Source organism: Scyliorhinus torazame, chromosome 17 (genome assembly GCF_047496885.1).
Source record: "Scyliorhinus torazame isolate Kashiwa2021f chromosome 17, sScyTor2.1, whole genome shotgun sequence".
Classification (NCBI taxonomy): Eukaryota; Metazoa; Chordata; class Chondrichthyes; order Carcharhiniformes; family Scyliorhinidae; genus Scyliorhinus; species Scyliorhinus torazame.
Window position 1 is genome coordinate 28,017,085 of NC_092723.1, and position 18,404 is coordinate 28,035,488.

At 46.5% G+C, this 18,404-nt stretch overlaps 2 protein-coding genes across 3 annotated transcripts in view; one reads left to right on the top strand and one right to left on the bottom strand.

The window, feature by feature from the left end:
- Positions 1–6,728, bottom strand: part of yod1 (YOD1 deubiquitinase) — a 35,845-nt gene extending 29,117 nt beyond the window's left edge. Inside the window, exon 1 of one of the 2 annotated variants that reach the window (XM_072480255.1) lies at positions 6,647–6,728. The gene's annotated coding sequence lies outside the window, so the exon portion shown is untranslated. The remainder of the gene's footprint in view (positions 1–6,646) is intronic. The other variant, XM_072480256.1, reaches the window with a different exon arrangement.
- A 189-nt stretch (positions 6,729–6,917) lies between these two features.
- The window catches only part of LOC140393802 (6-phosphofructo-2-kinase/fructose-2,6-bisphosphatase 2-like), a 98,763-nt gene continuing 87,276 nt past the window's right edge, over positions 6,918–18,404 (top strand). Inside the window, exon 1 of the mRNA XM_072480254.1 lies at positions 6,918–7,024. Coding sequence (XP_072336355.1) covers positions 7,003–7,024 — 22 coding nt within the window. The 5' untranslated portion in view covers positions 6,918–7,002. The remainder of the gene's footprint in view (positions 7,025–18,404) is intronic.

Below are 18,404 nucleotides of genomic sequence, written 5' to 3' on the forward strand. Positions count from 1 at the left end.
TCCAGGTGGCCAGGAACTGGGGGGCCCTACACAAGCTCAACTTGACGCCACTGGTGGAACAGATGGAGGAGGAGTTTAAAAGGTGGGATATGCTGCCACTCTCCCTGGCGGGTAGGGTGTAGTCGGTGAAAATGACAGTGCTCCTGAGGTTCCTTTTTGTATTCCAGTGCCTCCGCATCCTGATCCCCAAGGCCTTTTTTAAGCGGGTCAGCAGGAGCATCATGGGATTCGTGTGGGCGAAAAAGACCCCGAGGGTGAAAAGGGTGTTTCTGGAGCGGAGTCGGGACAGAGGAGGGTTAGCGTTACCTAATCTGTGTGGATATTACTGGGCTGCCAATGTGGCGATGATATGCAAGTGGATAATGGAGGGGTGGGGGCGGCGTGGAAGAGGCTGGAGATGGCGTCCTGTGTGGGCACAAGTCTGGGAGCACTGGTGACAGCACCGCTGCCACTCCCGCCGACTAGGTACACCACGAGTCCGGTGGTGGTGGCGACTTTGAAAATTTGGGGGCAGTGGTGACGCCACAGGGGTGAAGTACAGGCTTCGGTTTGGTCCCCGATACGGGAGAACCATCGGTTCGTCCCGGGGAAAATAGATGGAGGTTTCGTGAGCTGGCACAGGGCAGGAATTAGAAGGATGGGGGACCTGTTCTTAGATGGGACGTTTGCGAGCCTTGGGGCGCTGGAGGAAAAATTCGGGCTTACCCCCGGAAATGCCTTCAGGTACATGCAGGTAAGGGCATTTGTAAGATGGCAGGTGAGGGAGTTCCCGCTGCTTCCAGCACGCAGGATCCAGGATAGGGTGCTCTCGGGGTGTGGGTTGGGGAGGGCAGGGTCTCGGCGATCTACCAGGAGATGCAGAAGGAGGAGGAGACCTCGGTGGAGGAGCTAAAGGGTAAATGGGAGGAGGAGCTTGGGGAGGAGAAAGATGAGGGTGCGTGGGCGGATGCCCTGGGTAGGGTTAATTCTTCCTCCTTTTGCGCCAGGCTTAGCCTGATACAATTTAAGATTCTTCACAGAGCGCATATGACAGGGGTGAGGCTGAGCAGGTTCTTTGGGGTGGAAGACAGGTGTGTGAGGAGTTCGGGGAGCCCAGCAAATCACACCCACATGTTCTGGGCCTGCCCGGCGCTGGATGGGTTCTGGAGGGGCATTGCGAGGACGGTGTCTAAGGTGGTGAACATCCTGGTCAAGCCGAGCTGGGGGTTAGCACTATTTGGGGTATCGGACGAGCCGGGAGTGCAGGAGGCGAAAGAGGCCGGTATTCTGGCCTTCGCATCCCTGGTAGCCTGGTGGAGGATTCTGCTACAGTGGAAAGATGCAAGGCCCCCAAGCCTGGAAGCCTGGATCAGCGACATGGCAGGATTCATTAAATTGGAGGGGGTACAATTTGCCTCGAGAGGGTCTGTGCAAGGGTTCTTCAGGCAGTGGCAACCGTTCCTATACTTTCTAGCGGAGCGTTAGGAGGTGGTCAGCAGCAACCCAGAGGGGTGGGGTGGGGGGGGGGGGGGGGGGGGGAGTGTACTTTGTGTTTTCTACTGTTATTATTGCTTAATGGGGGGGGTTGTATATTGGGGGAATTCGTGATGTAGTTGCAAGATGTTAATTTATGTGTTCTTTGTTTTTCTTTTTTCTGTAAGGGGGGGGGGGCGTTTGTTGAAAATATGTAAAAATTTGAATAAAAATATTTAAAAAAAAATAATTTAGAGTAGTCAACAAATTTTCATATCATGTTCAATAACATTGACAAAAAGGTAAACATAATAAGAAAAATATAAAAATTCTACTTGAGATTCTCCCTTTTCAGCTATTAATTTTAATTTTAATTTAATACTAAGTTGTCTGCTGAAACCGAATTGCTCACATATTAAAACAAGAACTCCAAGAAGGCTCAAGTTGGAATTGTCAGAATGGACCTCTTTCCCCCCCCCCCCCTTCCCCTCAAAAACTGAACAAACTCATCTTCAAATGAGAAAACATGAGCACTGAAGTCAACGATAGCTCAGTGGGAGCACTTTTGCCCAAGTCAAAAGGTTGGGGATTCATGTCCCATCTAGAGATAAGCACAAAGTCTAGGCTGACATTCCTGGTCAGTATCGAGGGATTGCTTTACCATCAGAGGTGCCACGTTCAGGCTGAAATGTTAAACCATGGCCCTAACCTCTATGGAGGACATAAAAGTACTTGTGGCACAATTTTAAAGACAAGCAGGGGAGTTATCCCTAGTATCGCTATCAACATTTAACCCTCAACATCAATAATATAAATCATTTGACCATATTGCTGTTTGTAGATACGGATGTGCACAAATTGGCTGCCATATTTCCAACAGTGACTACATAAGACCATATGAATATGGGAGCAGAAGTAGGCCATTCGGTCCAGCGAGTCTGCTTCGCCACTCAATGAGATCATGATTGATCTGATGTGATCATCCATAAAAACCTTACAATGCAGAAGGAAGCCATTTGGCAACTCGAGTCTACACTGACCCTCCGAAAGAACACTCTGCCTTGGCCATCTCCCCCGCCCTATACTTGCACATTGTTCATGGTCAATCCACCTAACCTGTGCATCTTTGGACTGTGTGAGGAAACACGTGCAGCCACGGGGAGAACGTGCAGCCACGGGGAGAACGTGCAGCCACGGGGAGAACGTGCAGCCACGGGGAGAACGTGCAGCCACGGGGAGAACGTGCAGCCACGGGGAGAACGTGCAGCCACGGGGAGAACGTGCAGCCACGGGGAGAACGTGCAGCCACGGGGAGAACGTGCAGACATGGGGAGAACGTGCAATCTCCACAGTCACCCAAAGCCAGAATCAAGTCTGGGTCCCTGGCACTTTGAGGGAGCAGTGCTAACCCCTGGGCCACTTTCCCACCTTATCTCCATAACCCTCGATTCCCTTACTGATTAAAAATCCATCTATTTTAGCCTTAAACATACTTAATGACATAGCCTCTACAGCTATCTGCGGTAAAGAATTCCACAGATTCACTACCTACAGAAGAAATTCCTCCTATCTTAAATGGATGATCCCCTTACTCTGTGATTATGCCCTCTGGTCCGATACTCTCCCACAAGGGAAACAACCTCTCAGCATCTACCCTGTCAAGCTCCCCAAGAATCTTGTGTCTCAATAAGGTCACCTCTCATTCTTCTAAACTCCAGTGAATACAGGTCCAACTTACTCAACGTCTCCTAAGAAAATCCCTCCATACCCAGGTTACAATACATTTTAAAGTACTTTGATGTACTGTAAAATGCTTTAGGATGTCCCAAGGTCATAAAAGGCAATGTCAATTCAAATTATTTATTTCGTAATAGGATTGAGTTCATCAATACGACAGTACTGTTGCATCATTTATCTGCCGTTATTATGCAGAGCCACCCAGAAATCTGCCTCGACCAGGCAACCTAAATTAACTTGCCACCACATTTGAAATGCCATTTTAAAAATAAATGAGCAGCAGATAATACTAAGGATGTAATCAAGCAGAAATCTCAGATAAGTTCACCAAACACTCGTGAGACAAATCCAGGTTGTACCCGGACCCGGAAGAGTCATTTATTCATTCATCGCAATTTAGTCTCCTGTTAACGCCCAAGATTAACCATAGCATATGTAGTGAATTGTAAAACGGTTGCCAATGTAGCAGCTTCTTTTACACGCAAAACCTAAATGATAGCGGGCTGCAATTGTGGTTGGTAGGTATAATTAAGCAGCCACGTTTATTATTCCAGCGTTGGTGCCATACAGTATACTGCAGCAATGGTTGACTGTTCGTTCCCATTCTACCGTATTAATCGAACGATTTTAAAACCACGAAACACATTGTGCGTGGCACTCTACCCCTGTTAATTAAAGTCTGCGTTGTTTTCTATTCGATTCAACCTCACCCCATTAATTAGTTTTCACCCCATCAATACATTTCGACAAAGAATGTTCGACAAACCCCAAGAGTGTACTGCCAAAATTCCACCAGCACATCTCCTGTCCCACCAGGGGCGACAACACTCTTGACCACTGCTACTTAAAAATCAAGGGCGCCTACTGTTCCATCCCCCGACTGCACTTTGGGAAATCAGACCATAAGACGGTGCTCCTTCTCCCGGCATACAAGCAGAAACTCAAGCAGGAGAATCCAGCTAAGAAGGTTGTGCAGTGCTGGTCCGAGGAGACAGTAGAGCTCTTACGTGACTGCTTAGAGATAGTGGACTGGTCCATATTTAAGAACTCAGCGACCAACTTAAATGAGTATGCCACCACCGTCACAGACTTCATCAGCAAATGTGTGGACGACTGCGTGCCAAAGGAAGCAGTACGTACGTTCCCCAACTGGAAACCATGGCTCAATCACGAGACTGACTCCCTACTGAAGGACAGATCTGAGGCGTTCAAGTCAGACGACCTTGACATATACAAGAAATCCAGGTACAACCTTCGCAAAGCCATCTGAGATGCCAAGAGAGACTATCAAACCAAGCTAGAGTCACAGACAGACTCTCGGCGATTGTGGCAAGGGCTAAACAACATAACGGGCTACAAAGCGAAGCCGAACAGTATCTCTGGCAGCAGCGCACCCCTCCCCGAGGAACTGAATGCATTCTATGCTCGGTTCGAGCAGGTAACCAATAATCTGCTGTCGAGTGCCCCAGCAGAACATAACTCGCCCATACCCACCATCACACCTTCCGAAGTCAGATCGGCCTTCCTGAAAGTGAACCCTCGGAAGGCGACGAGCCCGGATGGGATCCCTGGTCATGCACTCAGAGACTGCGCGAACCAACTGGCAGAGGTATTCGTGGGCATCTTTAACCTGTCCCTACTCCACTCAGAGGTCCCCATCTGCTTCCAGAAGACCACCATTACACCTGTGCCAAAGAAGAACCAGGCAACGTGCCTCAATGACTACAGTCCCGTGGCCCTGACTTCAGTCGTAATGAAGTGCTTCGAGAGGTTGATCATGAAGTGCATCACCTCCATACTCCCAGAACACCTTGATCCACTGCAATTCGCATACCGTCGCAACCGGTCCACAGCAGACGCCATTTCCCTGGCCCTACACTCATCCCTAGAGCCTCTCGACAACAAGGACTCCTACATCAGACTCCTATTTATTGACTCCAGCTCCGCCTTCAACACCATAATTCCAGCCAAGCTCATATCAAAGCTCCAAAACCTAGGACTTGGCTCCCCACTCTGCAACCGGATCCTCAATTTTCTGACCAACAGACCACAATCAGTAAGAATGAACAACAACACCTCCTCACAATAGTCCTCAATACCGGACCCCGCAAGGCTGTGTACTTAGCCCGCTACTCTACTCCCTGTACACACACAACTGCGTGGCAAAATTTGGTTCCAACTCCATCTACAAATTTCCTGACGATACGACCATAGTGGGCTGGGTCACGAATAACGATGAATCAGAATACAGGAGGGAGATAGAGAACCTAGGGGAGTGGTGTAGCGACAACAATCTCTCCCTCAATGCCAGCAAAACGAAAGAGCTGGTCATTGACATCAGGAAGCAAAGTACTGTACACACCCCTGTCAGCATCAACGGGGCCAAGGTGGAGATGGTTAGCAGTTTCAAATTCCTAGGGGTGCACATCTCCAAAAATCTGTCCTGGTCCACCCACGTTGACACTACCAAGAAAGCGCAACAACGCCTATACTTCCTCATGAAACTAAGAAAATTCGGAATGTCCACATTAACCCTTACCAACCTTTACAGATGCACCATAGAAAGCATCCTATCTGGCCACATCACAGCCTGGCATGGCAACTGCTCGGCCCAGGACCGCAAGAAACTTCAGAGTCGTGAACACCGCCCAGTCCATCACACAAACCTGCCTCCCATCCATTGACTCCATTTACACCTCCCGCTGCCTGGGGAAAGCAGGCAGCATAATCAAAGACTCCTCCCACCCAGTTTACTCACTCTTCCAACTTCTTCCATCGGGCAGGAGATACAGAAGTCTGAGAACACGCACGAACAGACTCAAAAACAGCTTCTTCCCCGCTATTACCAGACTCCTAAATGACCTCATTAACACTACATGGACTGACCTCATTAACACTACACCCTGTATGCTTCATCCGATCCCGGTGCTTATGTAGTTCCATTGTATACCTTGTGTTGCTCTATTATGTATTTTCTTTTCTTCCCATGTACTTAATGATCTGTTGAGCTGTTCGCAGAAAAACACTTTTCACTGTACCTCGGTACACGTGACAATAAACAAACAAACAAAAACAGATTTCCATTATTAAACGCAAGCTTCTTTCTCCACCCTTTTTAATAGAATTATTTGTCTCCATACCATCTTGAACAGCGGGACTGGTCCATTACCCCCCATGCTCTCCTCAGTAAGGTCCTGCCATTTGGTGCCTCAGTTCCCTGGGGCTGGGATAGGTTACATTTTGCAGCGAGCTGCTCGCATCAGCGTCTCATTGGTAACCGGGCCTGGTACACCTCCCCCGCCCCCACCCAGCAACCCACCCAACTTGAATTAACTGTGTCCCTCTGAATGGAAAGAAAACTGAGCAGGCTCCGCTGCTCCACAACCAACCGTCCAACTTCTATCCCCTTCCTTTCAAACCGTAAAGGCCGGTTTCGCACAAGGAGCCATTTACCAACCTTTAAAAGGGCAAGGACCGAGGTGACGCTGAGAACGAACAAGACTGGCAAGCAAACATTCACTCTCTGAGCAAGTCACGCATGCGCCTGACATCACAAAGCCCCCTCCCCCCAACGCGCCTGACATCACTAGGCCCCACCCACCCAAATGCGCCTGTCACGAGGTCGGCTCCAGCGGCGACCTCCCCCTCCTACAGGTGGTTGCGTCTCCACCCCTTTCATTTCCTTCCAGATGGTTTCAACCCTCGCTCCCTCGCCCTTCCCGCGTACCCACACCCCTAACGCGTTGACGTCACACTCACCGCGTGGCGTCACAGATACGGCGGCGGTTGCCCCTGACCTCGGGCTCTGCGAAGATGTCGCTGGCTGTGAGGAAAGGTAAGACGGAAGGGGGACAGTGCGAGGAAAAACAGGGGTCAAAATCGGATAAGTGTAGGATGGAGGGAGGGACCGTTGCTCAGGATTAACCCTTCTCCCAAGGGCGAGGTGTGTTGGAGGCAGGCAGACGGTTGGGAGGGAGGGAGTGGCGCCAAAGCTGTCAGATTTGGTATGCGAGTGCAGTCGAGTCTCACTGACGAAAGGTGGCCGGTGCAAGGTTACAGTCAACTTGGGTGGGTGTCTGGTTTGCAGAATCAGTAAAATCCCCTCCGCACCTTTCAACATATGTTTGAAATCATAACGGCGTTGACCCAAGATCCGACTGGCGTTCACTTTTTGGAGGAGCAATCAATGCATGAGGCAAAATGTTGCCCTCGTTAAAATCTCGATGTGAAATACTGCGGGGTGCTGGACACATGAAATAAATGGCAGCATCTGCGAGGACAGAAACCGTGGCAACGTTTCAGATCGATGGTCTTTCATCAGAACCGTCCAAATAAAGGGAAAATAATTGAAGGGTTGTGCGGGGAGGAAGGGGAGTGGAACTTGCTCAATTGCTTTTGCAGCGAGCTGGCACACCGATCCAAATGTCCTTCCTCTTTATAGCTTATATGATTCTGTGGGGAAATTTCCCTATATGCAATATGGTGATGGAAAACCTCTCCGTCTGTCTTCTCGGGATTTTATGATTCATTGTGCTTACTACTTATTATTTTGAACTCTGGAGAGTATCATAGAATTTAAACTCATTCTACTCAATTTATCCTCATGATAACCGTCTCAGCACAAGATGTTATGTAACGAACATTTGTTGCATTGTTTATGAGGTGTAGGCTATAGTTATCAGAACTGCACTAATCCACTCAAACTGGGATTGGACTTTGCCCTGTCCACTGGAGCTCGAGATTGAAACCTCCTCAGCCACTCATCAGAACACCCCACCCCACTGCCCGACCTGAACTCTTGTGGTGAGGGATTGGAATGACCATGGAGCTGGCGCTCAGAAGCGGCCATAAGTTCTATCCCTTGGTATCCTTTCATCTTACTTGTTAGTTAAATCCTCTGTTAAACCTCATTGCAGCATTAATGTAAGCCTACTTGTGACAATACAGATTATTATTATTAAACCTCTAATGAATACTGAGCACACAGGTGGCAGAGCCTGTAGATCACACATTGAATCTATCAGCTGTTTGCGATCCATCAATCTGCGTGGATGCAAGTCATTTTGAATCTGAGGGACTGCCTGAAAAGAAGCACCTCCCAATAGATTTGTCAAATACTATTTCCGTTTTGTCAAATTATTCTGTCTCATCACTTTTTACTTTCTGTGTGCCCTGTTACTTCTTCCTGAATAATGGGTTCCAACATTTTCCAGGCCAACTGACCTGCAGTTGCCAGTTTTCTCTCTCCCTCTTTACTTGAACAGCAGTGTTACATTTGCTTCTTTCCCAGCTGCTGAGGTCATTCCAGAATTGAGGGAATGTGGGACGATCAAAGCCAATGCATTGATGATCTTTGTGACCACTGCTCTTCGAATCCTTGGGTGTAGACAGTTGTGTTCATAATTAATTTGTAAAGGACATAAAGATTTAAAATAAAAATGAACAGATGTTTTAAAACTGCTAAATAGATGGAAATGATTTTCTAGATGGTATTAAATTATTGTATTTAATGTAATGGGGGGTGGGGGGGGGGGGGAAGAGTCCTGTATTTATTAGTCTTTTGACAACATCACAGCCAAACAATGTGATGATCCATTTTTCAATCCTATATTGTCAATAAATGGATGAAAATGAAATAACTATATTTCTTTTTTTTTTAAGTTCTTATTAGAAATTGTATAATTATTGGGATGGAATAGATTGTGGAAACTAGGTATTGAATTGCTGAAGTTTGAAACTGGAAGGAGTTTTAGTGGATTTCATGTTTAACCTGGTCAAATCAATAGGTTATAAAAAGAGTATGCTGAACATTCTTAGGTCAAACCATATTTTGAGTATCTGTTCAGTTTTGGTCACTTAGATAAAAGAAAAAAATCCAGCTTTAGCTGGAGGTGATGGAGAGAAGAGGAAATAATATGGGGAAGTTGTAATTTTTCTTTCCTGGTCTGAAAGGAGTTGACTAAGAATCTAAGAATGTATCTCGCTGAGGCATAGACAGGTTTCAGCTCTTGTCACAAGCAATATTTTTCATTTGAAAAATGAGTTCTAGCGTTTGAGAACTAATTAGTTGACATTGGAGGTGAAGGACTGTCATTTGCTTCTGAATGAATGAACTGGGATAGGCCAGATGAGCATCCATCTGTCAAGTGACTAAATTCATCTAAGAAATTACATAAAAACAATGGCTTGAGATACTTGGAATGAACTGAGTTACACCTTGAGATAGACACTCTACACTCACATTTTGGATTATCCAACCTCAATTGGAAGGGATGGATTGGAATATGAGTGTTGGAAGGTATGAAATGTAATTGTGTCGATAATGTTATTGTAAATCTACTGAAATTTTGGTTTTGCTGAGTTATATTATTCTCATGAAAATACAGATGAAAAGAATATATAAGACTTGTGATGGTTTCTCTTCCTGCTCCTTCAGTGTTAACTTGGGTGTGCCCAGATCTGTTCTTGAGTCCCTCTATGCCAACATCTGAAAGCACAGCATTAACTTTCACTTGTACACTAACAACACCCAGTTCTACCTCAATTTCACTTTTCTCGGCTTCTTCACATTGTTCAGCTATAAGACTGCTTCTGACTTCATATTTGAGTCATCTCTTAGCTTGCCTATTTCCATCTCTGTAACACCACCCAGCTTTGTCCTTGTCTCAGTTAATCTGCTTCAGAAATTCTCATTCATGTGTAAGGCCCTTTCCTGTTGCTTTCCTTAATTTCGATTTATTTTGTCTTTATTGTTATTTTGTCTTTATGATTTTTGGTCCATGCATCATTACCTTTAAGTTGAGCAAAGGAAGAGGCTGGAATTAACCATGCACTGGCCCAGGGTGTCATCACACATGTCTTTGTTATCTCTAGACTTGACTATTCCAATGCACTTCTGCCTGGTCTGACATATTTTACCCTTTGTAAATTTAGATCACCCAAAACTCAACTGTCCTTGTGTTACCTTGCACCAATTCCTGTGACCTCAGAGCTCGCTGACCCACATTGGCTGCCGATCAAGCATAAGCTTGATTTAAAAGTTTTAATCCTTGTTTTCATAACCTTTCCATGGCCTTTCCTCTCTCTATGTCTGTAATCTCATCCAACCCAACAACCCTCTTGAGATATCTCTATTCTCCTAATCTGTGTAAAAAATGAAGAGAACCGTTCATTTGTATTTGTGTTATTGCAGAAGAGATTTAAAAAAAGAGAGTTAGGGTCCTTCTTTTTTTTCATATACCACTGTGTTTTAAAATTGGAAAGTGTCTGAGAGGAGCACAGGCATGGATTATCTGCTAAAATGGAGCAAATCTGGGTTAATAGTTTAATTGTGAATTGTGAATTGAGAATAGTCTTATGGAAACTTCAGAGAGATCAAGTGACTCAAATATTTATTCAACTAGAAAATCTTGACTAATTTGTCTCGAGAGACCAGCCAATGTTTACAGCTGTGAACAGCAAGAACAAATTGTAGTTGCCTTTTGATAAATGCTGCTCTGAAATCTATCTGTTTTTCGCCATAAACATGCATTATCTACTCCATTTTTGTTGTATTTTTGTGAGATATGCTATAAGTTGCATTGTGTCCTGTTTATCTGCTACCTTTGACCCCATACTATTTTTCATTTACATGCTGCTCTTACGGTGACAGCATCTACAAACATATCAGATTCAAATGGTCATTGGATAGACATATGGACGATAAGGGAATAGTGTAGATGGGCTTTAGAGTGGTTTCACAGGTCGGAGCAACATCGAGGGCCGAAGGGCCTGTACTGCGCTGTAATGTTCTATGTTCTATGTTTCCACCTGTACACTGATGACACCCAGCTCTACCTCACCAGCACCTATTCCCGACTGGTCTATTCTTGTCTCTAAATTGTTGGACAGCTTGTCCGGCATCTAATACTAGATGGTCAGAAATTTCCTCTAATTAAATGTTGGGAACACAGAAGCAATTGGGCGAGATTTTCCAGCTCGCCACATCTGCTATGGGAAAACCCACTGCTGAGGGGGGCTGGAAATCTCAGCCTTTGATTTCCGGTCCCCAACACTTTCCGGTCCCCAACACCAACTCCATCTGATCCCTGGCAACTCCCTCATCAATTGAGTCGTAATTAGTAGGAGGTTTCCTTGCCGATCTTTGACTTGATGCTATGAGACTTCATGTCATCTGTAGCCAATGGTGAGGACTCCTATGCCCACTCTCTTCTATGTACTATTATGCCACCACCCCCGGTGGGTCTGTCTGCTGGTGGGCGTATCGATGGATGGTGACCGAGGAATCGGGGACATTGGCTTGGTTTGATTCGGTAGGTATGCCCAGCTGTTACTTGACTAGTCTGTGGGGCAGCTGACTAAACTTTGGCACAAGTCCTCTGGTCTTAGCCAGCACGATTTTGCAGGATCGACTGCAAGGTGTGCCTTTGTTGTTTCTGGTGTCTGGGTGAATATTGGATGGACTGTCCAATTTTGAGCTTTTCTGTAGCCAATCTGATACAAGTGAAAATAAAATATTGGAAATGCTCGGGCTAGGCAACTGTAGAGAGAAAAATGAGTTTGTCTTTCAAGTCGACCTTTCAGAAGAGCAGGAAGGTCATCAGCTTGAAACATTAATTCTGTTTCTATTTTAAATAAATGATTTTAAAATAGCAAGCATTTCCAAATCACATTTATTTATTTTAATTTAGAGTATCCAATTCATTTTTTACAATTAAGGGACAATTTAGCGTGGTCAATCCACTTACCATGAACATCGTTTGGGTTGTGGGTGCAAAACCCACGCAAACACGGGGAGAATGTGCAAACTCCACACGCACAGTGACCCAGAGCCAGGATGGAACCTGGGACCTCGGCGCTGTGAGGCAACCGTGCTAACCACTTGCCCTACCGTGCTGCCCTCCAAATCACTATTTATAACAGTAAACAACAATATAAATATTTTTCAAACATTTTACTTAAAATAATGATTATCTAATTCAGAGCATGCCTTGGAGACTGCTGAGGGTGAGACCCTCCTTTCTGGAATAGAGGTATTGTCTTTGCTGTTTTCCAATTCACTGGACCCTTTCCAGAATCTGGGGAATTTTGCAATATTACATTCAATGCATCCACCATCCCTGCAGTTACTTCTTAGAATCATAGAATTTACAGTGCAGAAGGAGGCCATTCGGCCTGTCGAGTCTGCACCGGCCCTTGGAAAGAGCACCCTACTTAAGCCCACACCTCCACCCTATCCCTGTAAAGCAGTAATCCCACCTCATTTTTTTGGGCACTATGGGCAATTTAGCATGGCCAATCCACCTATCCTGCACATCTTTGGACTGTGGGAGAAAACCAGAGCACCCGGAGGAAACCCGCGCAGACACGGGGAGAAAGTGCAAACTTCACACACGCGTCTTTGAAATCCTGTCCCCTTTAATCCCATTAGTTCTCCCAATATTTTTTCTCTAGTGATCATGATTGTTTCTCCCTTTGCCTATTGATTTACTATATTCTTGGGATGCTTTTTGTTTCTTCTGAAGTGAATACAGAAACAAAATGTTTATTCAAAGTCTGTGCCATTTCATTGTCTCCCATTATTAATTCCCAGCCTCGCTCTCGTAACAGTTCAGTATTCACTTTAGCTATTTTTTTTCCTTTTTATGTACTTGTAGACTATTTTACTGTTTGTAAATTTCTTGCCAGTTTTCTGTCATACTCCAAACTCATGACCTTAATCGTTTTAAGTCATCTTTTGCTGGTTTCTTAAAAAATCACAATCTTCTGGGCTACCACAAATCTTGCATTGTATGTAATTTCAATTTGTTGGACCCTTAACTTCTTTAGCTAGCCACAGATGATGCATCTTTCTCATGCAGTCTCTTTCTCAATGCAATATATTTCTGTAGGCAGTTATGAAATATCCCCCTAAATGCCTGCCACTGCTCACTGTCTTAACTTTTAAGCTATTTTCTCAATTTCACTTTAGCCAACTGTGGTGATCCACTGTAATAGGAGATGTAAGGTAGGACCTGCACTACAGGTTCGACGGTAACTCCTGCCGGCTGGCTCCGCCCAGGGAGAACTGTATAAATATGCATGACCTCCAGTGCCCTGCCATTTCGCCAGCTGCAGCAGGCCACGCATCTGACTGTAATAAAGCCACAGTTGTACCCAACTTTAATCTTTGTACAATTGATCGTGCATCACCAACTATGTTTTCATGCCCTTGTAATTGCTTTTATTTAAGTTGGAGACTCTAATTTCAGACCTATCTTCAAACTGAAATTCTACCATGTTATGATCACGTGTGCCTTGAGGATCCTTTACAATGAGGTTGTTAATCCCATCTCATTACACATTACCAAGTCTAAAATATCCTGGTTGGTTCCAGGATGTTTTGTTCGAGAAAAATATGCTGAATGTGCTCCATGAAGTCAATGATTATTGCAGTACCTTTCTTACACCTCTCCAGAATACTTTGATTTATACTCTGTCCTACAGCTGCTGTCTGCGAGCCTATAAACTACTCCCACCAGTGAATCTTTTCCTTTGCTATTTCTTATCTCTATCCAAACTTATTCTACATCTTGACCCTAAGAACCAAGATCATTTGCCAATTTCATCCTTTATTAACAGAACTACCCCACCTTCTTTTCCTTTCTTCCTGTACTTCCAAAGTGTCAAATGCACTTGAATATTCAGATCCCAGTCTTAGTCACTTAGCAACCATGCTCCCTCTCCAAAATGTTGTACTGGGCATGGCATCAGCCCTGCTTAATTGGAAGCATCCGCCTCTGTTTCCTATGACTCATAGCCCCTGATCAGTCTGTGTCTCTGCCAATAGCAGCTGCAACTTTGCTTGGGGTGTTGAGGGAGGCCAGGGTGATCTCTGTGATAGGGTGCAAAGATTATTGACCTTAATCTACCATTAACAGAATGGCGTTCCAGGAATTTAACTGAAAGTGCAACATGAAGGAGCTAAAATATCGCGTTGGCTACTAAGTAGTGCTGAAAATACTAGAGTCCATTGTAAAAGATTTAATGGCAGAGCACTTGGAAAACAATGGGTGTGATTCGCCAGAAAAAATTCGAAGTGCTTTAGTGAGTGGAACTGCCGTGAACCTCCTGGCGCTCAGCCCAGTGAGGCCGACAATGTTATTCAACGTTTAATTGGTCCACGTAATGAGGCCCCACTGGCTTCTCGTCACAAATGAAGGGTCACCCGCCGATTCACCGGGACCGTGCTTACCAGCCCCCCTGCTAACAAGTTTGAGCAGCAGTTAAACCGCACTTGCACGGCCAACCCCAATCAGCTCACAGCCATGGCACTGAGAAGACCGGTCCCAAGATTCAGTGATGCAACCTGGCGAGGCTCCTAGATGCGGTCAAGGCCAGGAGGGATGTCCTGTTCCCCTGAGGATCCAGGAGGTTGAGCCACAGAGCACCCAGTTCCGCCTGGGATGAGGTGTTGGTGGCTGTAAGCTTGGGAGCGTGACCAGGAGGACTGGCCTCCAGTGTTGTAAGAAGGTCAATGACCTACACCGGCAGCACGGGTGAGTTCCAAACTTCCGAGACCTTTCCGCCTCCACTCGAGCATCCATCCCCGCCAACTCTCCATGCAGCACCCAATCCTGTCTTTAACCCCCCCCCCCCCCCCCCCCGGCACCTTCAACCCCCTCACCCACTGTGAATCACATGTGTGACTACTAACAATGCCCCATTTGTGACTCCGCAGCAGAAACTCTCGCACAATCACCGGGAGAGGGCCCAGACTGGCAAAGCGGTGCCGAATTTATGAATCCTCACCACCTTCAAAGAACGGGCCCTGGAGGTGACGGGGGTGGCTGAGGACAGAGCGGTCACCAACGCGGTGGTTGGCGGAAGCCGCAGAGGTGAGGATCCACCAGGCCACAATCGGAGGACCTGTCAAATGTGAGTCGGAGGTCTGTTGGATCCCAGGACCTAGCTGGGTCCCACATTCATGCTGAGCTTCTGGTACAGGGTTACCCGGAACTGATGGAGATGATAGGTTGTGGTCAGGTCATTCAGTGGAAGATGTCAGCAACACTCCAGCAGATCCATACCTGACTGGAGGAATCCCAGAGGCTACGGGTGCAGGAGATGTCTCCGGTAATGCGTGGCACCGAGACCAACACTGCTAGTGTGGCGACTGCAGTGGAGAGCCTGGTGCATGACGCGGCACCATCATTGAAGATGTACAACGCATTGCGAGGTCGGTGATGGCCATGGATGAGGGTCTCGGCAGAATGTCCAACTTGCTGGGGATGTGGCCCAGTACCAGGCTGACCTTGATGAGGTTCTGTGGGACATGAACATTCTCACCTGAGAGTGGGACAAGGTGTTGCGGAGCTTTTCCCAGTCTCTGAGGAACATTGCTGAGATCGTTGACATCTTGGTGCAGACATCAGGGAGCCGCCAGGGCTGGCAAAGCCACATGACGCAGGGGCAGCGTGACCCTCTGGGCCCTATGGCTACCGAGCGGGAGGAGGAGACACTGGGTGCCAATCCACACCTGTCCCATGGAGTGGGGATGGTGGCCACCAGCTCCCCAGAGTTCCACCCCTCGGATGATGCCATATCTCGAGGTCAGCACATGGGACAGGGCGGCACAGCTGTTTATGTGTCGTCAACACGGGTGCCGGTGCCCTCCGGGCCCAGATCCCCCCAGAGGACGCCTGCCAGAGGCATCAAAAGCCACGGGATGAGGTAAGCTGCCTCCAACTCTGATGTGCATCTTAGGGACACATCTAGGCGTAACGGTAGAGCTAGGAAGGTGAAGCACGTAGAGGATCACTGAGGGCACCGGGGGAGGGGGGGGCAGTAGGTAGGGGGTGGTGGGGAGATTGAGGCAGCATCATCGGGAGTGGGGAATTGTGTGACACATGTTACAAGCTAAAATCCCTTGAGCACAACCAGAATGATGCTTCTGTCATTTTCTTCCGCAATGTGGGCTGACCTCCGAATCCTTGGCCCATCTCTCCAGGCATCTCCCCCACCTCACAATCCTTCACTGTTGCTGGGTCAAAATCCTGAATTCCCTCCCTAATAGCACAGTGGGCATACCTACACCTTGGGGACTGCAGTGCTTCAAGCGGGCAACTGGGGATGGGCAATAAATACTGACCTGGTCAGCAACGGCCTCACCCCATAAATTAACTTTAAAAAGTGAGGGTATCCACATTGGTCGCAAAAACAGGAAGTTAGGTTATTATCTGAATGGCTATAGATTGAGAGATGGGAATATGCAACTAGACCTGGGTGTCCTTGTACATCCGTGCTGAAAATAAGCAAGCAGGTGCAACAGGCGGTGAAGACAAATGTATGTTGGCCTTCGTAGCGAGAGGATTCAAGTACAGGAGCAGGGATATCTTGCTGCAGTTATATACGGCATTGGTAAGACCACATCTGGAATATTGTGTGCGGCTTTGGTCTTATCTGAGGAAGGATGTTCTTGCTATGGCAGGAGTGCAGGGAAGGTTTATCAGACTGATTGCTGGGATGGAGGGACTGATGTATAAGGAGAGATTGAGTCGGTTAGGAATATATTCGCTGGAGTTTAGGAGAATGAGGGGGGATCTCATAGAAACCTATAAAATTCTAACAAGGTAGTTGCAGGGAGGATGTTCCTGATGGCGGGGGAGTCCAGAACCAGGGGTCAGATTATAAGGAGACGGGATAAACTATTTAGGACTGAAATGAGGAGACATTTCTTCAACCAGAGAGTGGTGCCTGTGGAATTCTCTGCCACAAAGTAGTTGAGGCTAAATCATTGCATGTTTTTAAAGAAGGAGTTAGAATCCCTACATTGCAGAAGGAGGCCATTTGGCTCATCGAGTCAACACCTACCCTCTGAAAGAGCACCCCACCTTGGCCCACTCCCCCGCTCTACCTGTAACTCCGTAACTCCACCTAACCGTAACACTAAGGGACAATTTAGAATGGCCAATCCACCTAACCTGCATATCTTTGGACTGTGGGAGGAAACGGGAAGGAAACTCTAGCACCCGGAGGAAACCTGTGCAGACACAGGGAGAATGTGCAAAGTCGACAAAGGCAATCACCCAAGGTTGGAATTTAACCCGGGTCCCTGGTGCTGTGAGGTATCAGTGCCAGCCACTGTGCCACCCCACTTGGGGCTAAAGGGGTCAAAGGATATGAGGGGAAAAGTGGGAGCATGTTCACTGAGATCATCAGCCATGATATTTATGAATGGTGGACCAGGCTCGAAGGGCCGAATGGCCCACTCCTGCTCCTATTTTCTATATTTCTATTCAATGGATAGTATAGTTTTAAGCAAGAACAGCGAATACTGGACAATCTCAGCAGGTCTGACAGCATCTGTGGAGAGAGAGAGGGAGGGGAGCTAACTTTTTGAGTCTGGATGACTCTTTGTCAAAATATTGTTTTAAGTATTACTTATCAGATTTCCTTCTCTATTTTAGCCCAAATAATGTGGCCTAGTATCTCCATTCTTTATCGTTAGTTTTACTTCGTTATTTACTGTTGTGAACATTCTTCAAACATTGCTAATTGGGAGAAACGGCAATAATGTAGAGAGAATGGTTTAGAAGCTATAATTGAATGGTTGGTGTTTAACTGAAGCATGCCTTGGCTAGTTTTCCAGTTTCTTGCTTTCTTTGGGTGCTTGTCATGGCCGGTTATTACCTTTACTAGGTTTCACTCAACCATTACTCTGTCTTTACTGAAGTTTTATTTGATACTTTATTGTGTTAAAGATGCCATATAAATACAAATTGTTGTACCCATGGCTCCAAGTGAGAATTATGATTTAAGTTTTCACTTTCATCCATGTTGGCTTTCAGTCTTGTGCGATATATAATATATATAAATATTTTTATTCGACAAATTTTCACCATGCAAAAAAAAGCAAGAACAACCCCAGCAATATTTAAAAACACAATCCCACCCAAACTCAAGAAACCCCTCCCACCCCTCTCCCTGATCTCCCCCCCCCCCCCCAACAGTCAATGGCAACCAACTCCCGAAAGTGCATAATGAACAAACCTCAACAATTGTAGAACCCCTCCTTCGCCCCCTCAGCTCAAATTTCATTGTCAAAATCTCCAACAGGTCACCCCGCCACGCCCAAGGCACACGGTGTAGAGACTGACCTCCATCCCAACAGGACCTGCCTACGAGTGATTAGCGAGGTGAAGGCTAAAACATCCACTCCCTTCTGCAAATCGGGC